This window comes from Pyrus communis, chromosome 2 (assembly GCF_963583255.1).
Source record: "Pyrus communis chromosome 2, drPyrComm1.1, whole genome shotgun sequence".
Taxonomy (NCBI): Eukaryota; Viridiplantae; Streptophyta; class Magnoliopsida; order Rosales; family Rosaceae; genus Pyrus; species Pyrus communis.
In genome coordinates, this window is record NC_084804.1 from 3,895,614 (window position 1) to 3,900,278 (window position 4,665).

General features: G+C 39.6%; 1 protein-coding gene across 1 annotated transcript; it reads left to right on the plus strand.

The window, feature by feature from the left end:
• Positions 1–324: 324 nt before the first annotated feature.
• On the plus strand, positions 325–2,605 carry LOC137725229 (CBL-interacting protein kinase 5-like). The gene has a single exon (XM_068463849.1). It carries the CDS (start codon positions 720–722, stop codon positions 2,109–2,111), a length of 1,392 nt encoding a protein of 463 aa, XP_068319950.1. The 5' UTR covers positions 325–719; the 3' UTR covers positions 2,112–2,605.
• Positions 2,606–4,665: the final 2,060 nt, after the last annotated feature.

Sequence of the window (4,665 nt, forward strand, 5' to 3'; positions counted from 1 at the left end):
TCAACCAGTAGTATAGACTACAATATGTCAATTTGGATCATTTATCATATTGTAGAATGACAAATGTTTTTTCCAAAACTGTAAATGCAAGGAGAGTAAAATTCCTGTATATTATTTATTTATAGTAATTTGTTGCTGGATAATCGTTTTCTTATGATAGTAATTTCTCCAACGGTCTATTACTATACATAGAGGTCTAAATGTGGTCCAGTCCTTGAGCACGGGGGATAGAGAGCAACCAAACTTATTTACTATTTTTGCAAAAGCTGAAGAATATTGGAATTGGAGGGTGTCTCTCTATTAAGAGACCTTGTTTTTGGGAGCATAATTACAGGGATGTTCGTAGAGCACTCTGTCCTTGCACAAAGGTTGTCTTCTGGGTGCAGCCTTTTGGCATGAGTTGAACTCCTTGTGCTCTGATTGCATTCCACGAGGGATTTTCCTCATCCTGCCTTTTGGCACGCATGAGTTGAAATTCCTTGTGTCCCTTGATCCGGTCCTTACTTTCCCCTTATTTTCGTAATACATTTTCATCGATCGTTAGGCCGGCAGAGCGAAAAATTGTTTGAATATGAGCATGTATGTATAACCCTACTGCAATAAAGGAGTGAATAGTGATTGCATGTACATATATTACTGATCTTGCCTCATTTTTCACCATCAGCTGTTTGTGTGGTGAATTTTGAGTCGTGGTTTTTAAAAAACCCGAAGAAAAAACTATGGAGGTGAAAAAAGGAAACATATTGATGCGCAAGTACGAGGTGGGACGGTTGCTTGGAAAAGGGACATTTGCCAAGGTTTACCATGCACGGAACCTGAAGTCCGGTCAGAGCGTTGCAATTAAGATAATCGACAAGGAGAAGGTGCAGAAGGTCGGATTGATTGATCAGATCAAGAGGGAAATCTCCGTGATGCGCCTTGTGAGGCACCCGAATGTGGTTCAGCTCTTTGAGGTTATGGCCAGCAAGACCAAGATTTATTTTGCCATGGAGTACGTGAGAGGCGGGGAGCTTTTCAACAAGGTTGCCAAAGGGAAGCTTAAGGAAGACGTGGCGAGAAAATACTTTCAGCAACTAATTGGGGCTGTCGATTACTGCCACAGTCGAGGGGTCTATCACCGCGACATCAAGCCAGAGAATCTCTTGGTGGACGAGAATGGAAACCTCAAAGTTTCGGATTTTGGATTAAGCGCATTGTGGGAGTCTAGGGGACAAGATGGCCTCCTCCACACCACGTGTGGCACGCCAGCGTATGTAGCACCAGAGGTAATAAACAAGAAAGGTTATGATGGTGCAAAGGCGGATACATGGTCTTGTGGGGTTGTCCTCTTTGTTCTGCTGGCCGCCTTCCTGCCATTCCATGACACCAATCTAATGGAAATGTATAGGAAAATCAGCAGAGGAGACTTCAAGAGCCCTCAGTGGTTTCCCCCAGAGGTACGTAAGCTTCTTTCGAGGATTCTCGATCCTAATCCAAGCTCAAGAATAAGTGTTGACAAGATCATGGAGAATAGTTGGTTCAAGAAGGGGTTTAAACAAATCGAAGCATCTTTAGCCCCTCCGTGTGATCCAAACACCTCAATCCGTGATGTCCATGAGGCTTTTGCATCAACAAATCATTCAGCTGAAGAAAGTTCCAACAAGAATTCTAGCGGAGCAGGAACAAGCCCCATGAGGCCAACATGTTTCAATGCGTTCGACATCATATCTCTCTCGCCAGGTTTTGACCTATCCGGTTTGTTTGAGAATGATATGAATCACAGACCGCAGGAGCGATTCATGAGCACACAACCAGCCGCGACAATTGTTTCAAAATTTGAAGCCATAGCACAGATGGAGAAGTTCAAATGCCTGAAAAAAGACGGAACCCTTAAACTACAGGGTAGCAAGGAAGGAAGGAAAGGGCAGCTAAGCATCGATGCTGAGATTTTCGAGGTCACACCTTCATTTTATGTCGTGGAGATGAAGAAAACGGCTGGGGACACATTGGAATACATGGAGTTCTGTGACCATGGCTTGAAGCCCTCTCTTAAGGATATAGTATGGACTTGGCAAGGAACCGAGCTGCAACAGCAACCGCCGCTAGTAGTAGCACCTGAAGTCGTTTCTTAGATACGAGGGAAGTGCTTATTTTTATCTAAAACTTGTGCTTAATTTGTGTCTTCAATGCGTTTTCATCTTTATTTCTAAAGCTTTTCAGTCCTTTTCTTCTTTAACAAGCTTTGTATGTCGTATTTGTTTCGAATTTGAGATCAATTGGTAGAGAGAGAGAGAGAGAGAGAGAGAGAGAGAGAGAGAGAAAGAGAGAGAGAAAGAGAGAGAGAGTATTACTAGTCTGGTCATCTGGTGAACAACTGAAGACTGAGTGCAGTGCAGGATGTTCTGAAAAGTGTGTAGATGAAATGCTGCAATCATGTAGCCAGATTGATGAATGAATATAGAATCACTAGTTTAAACTTGTAGCAACAAAAGGGCAAAATTTGGATATTCATTTGCATATTTTAAGGGCAAGGTATGGACTAATTATATATGTTCTTGTTTTTTCTTTCAATTTAAATACTGTGGAACCACATTTAAAGTACTATCATGTTAGAATTTTCAGTCATGTGCTAAGAGATATTAATATAAGGATGTATTCTCACTTGTACTCTAGAATTTTTCCATGACTTGAACTAAAAAAAGAACCCTAAAAGAAGAGAAATATTGTGTCTAAGGGAAGAATCACAATTGTTTGTGCCATAATACAAAATCAAAATCTTTTGTAATTTTAGCACTTAGGGCAATCCGTACGAGAAATGTCAAATGGCTGGTCATACACAAGAATTCCTCCATAAGAGGGGCTGCTGTATTCAAGAATCTCTCCTCCAAAAACAAAAACAACAGACAAGTTGATAAGCTAATTTATAACCAAATTAACCAAAATGCTGGACCATTGGTTTATACTGAATGTTATTGAGAAAGTGTGATTTGTAATTAGCTATGAGGGTAGGATACGTAAAACGATCACCATCTGTTATTTTAACTAGCAAATCGAGACCTCTCCCTTTAGAAATACTCCTTGTCAAATTTAGTTATCCGATATAAAAATCCATTGTTCACCGCATGAAACATACTTTAGTAAGCACTGCTTAATTAGCCTATTTTACTTTAATCACACGTAATTACAGAATTGTTGTCTTCACAAGGAGGACACGAAATAATGTGTGATTGGCTGCCATTTAACGTAGGAAAAAGATTAGCAAAAGATTTGGCTTAATTAAAGAAAAGACTAACCATTAAACGTCCAATCCATGCGATTATATATATGTGGTTCTTTTCCTTATTTGTGTAAAGAATATAAGCTATAAACTGCTATCAGAAAACATTATCTTCACAATACCTGAAAGACTGAAAGTCCTTCGCTGAATCCTATCACGTATTCTTATCCACATGTCCGTTCCTGTATTTCCCTCCATCTGTCCACGCACAAAACATGGAAAACGATGTTTTTATGTATTCCAACCAGATTTGCTGAGCTAACAATGAAATTAAGCTCAAGCATCCTTTTGTTGAAAAGTATGGTTCTTAAATCTTAACCCTTAAAACTCCATTTTATGGCTAAGCCACGACACCTTTAACCCTAAACCCTAACCAGACCACTGCATCCTGCTCCATTTCTTATCTCTCTCATATACTTTCTCTCGAATTCTATACAAAAAATGAAAACAAAAGACAAAAAACAAAATGATTATCAAACAGACTCTTTAAGTGTTTTCTCACTAGCATTAACAGAAGTTTTTATCATTCACTGGAGAGATTTTAATAGGTCTCTTTCCATCGTAAAAAAAAAGTCCACCCTGAACAGACCATCGAATTGTAAATTGCAGAAATCCATGGAAGAAGATAGAAAGAAAGAACTAAGAATTTACGACCAAGGCAGTGGGACAACTACCAGTCACACCCTAACCCTAAATTATTGTTGGAGAGACACACCCATGAGGTGGCAAAGAGGTTAGCCAATAGAAGAACATCTGTAAAGCCAACCTCACAAATGAACGGATTATGAAGTCATGGATGACGACTTTTAATGTATGATATTCCCACTCTATACCTGGTATTGAGTTCTTGTGCTGTCATTCCCTCTTTTCGACGGCAAGCACTACCACTACCTCCTTTGAAATTGTCACGTGGGATCACATTCACCAGTTTCCTCCTCCACCTCTTCCTTCCTTCTCGAGCATTCGTGGGTGTCTCCGTACAAAACTTGACATTTAAAATTTCAGTCATTTAAATATTTGGTTCTCACTTTTGCTATCTAATTGAATTTTTCGTTTATCTTGGCAAAAGTAGTCCAATGGATATGAAGAAGAAGCAAGGGAAGACATTCGCAATCAGTTGAATATGAAGCTACATGTATATAAGCAATAGTAGATCTTAAACGGTCTTAAAACTTGCAGCACGGCGGACATTTTTGCTAGTTCGTAACTAAAATGATCTTTGATGTTTCTTCCATCGATGACTCTCTCCGATTCTTTGTACACGTCTTGCAGGTGGAATTTTGATTCTTGTTTTGTCGCGGAAGTGGAAGCCTGTGGCGGTCAGTCACTACCATTCCTAGTAGATTCGCATGCGTAATAGATCGGATCAAATAGTTAACTAATGTTTTTGCCATTAGATTCTAGATTTC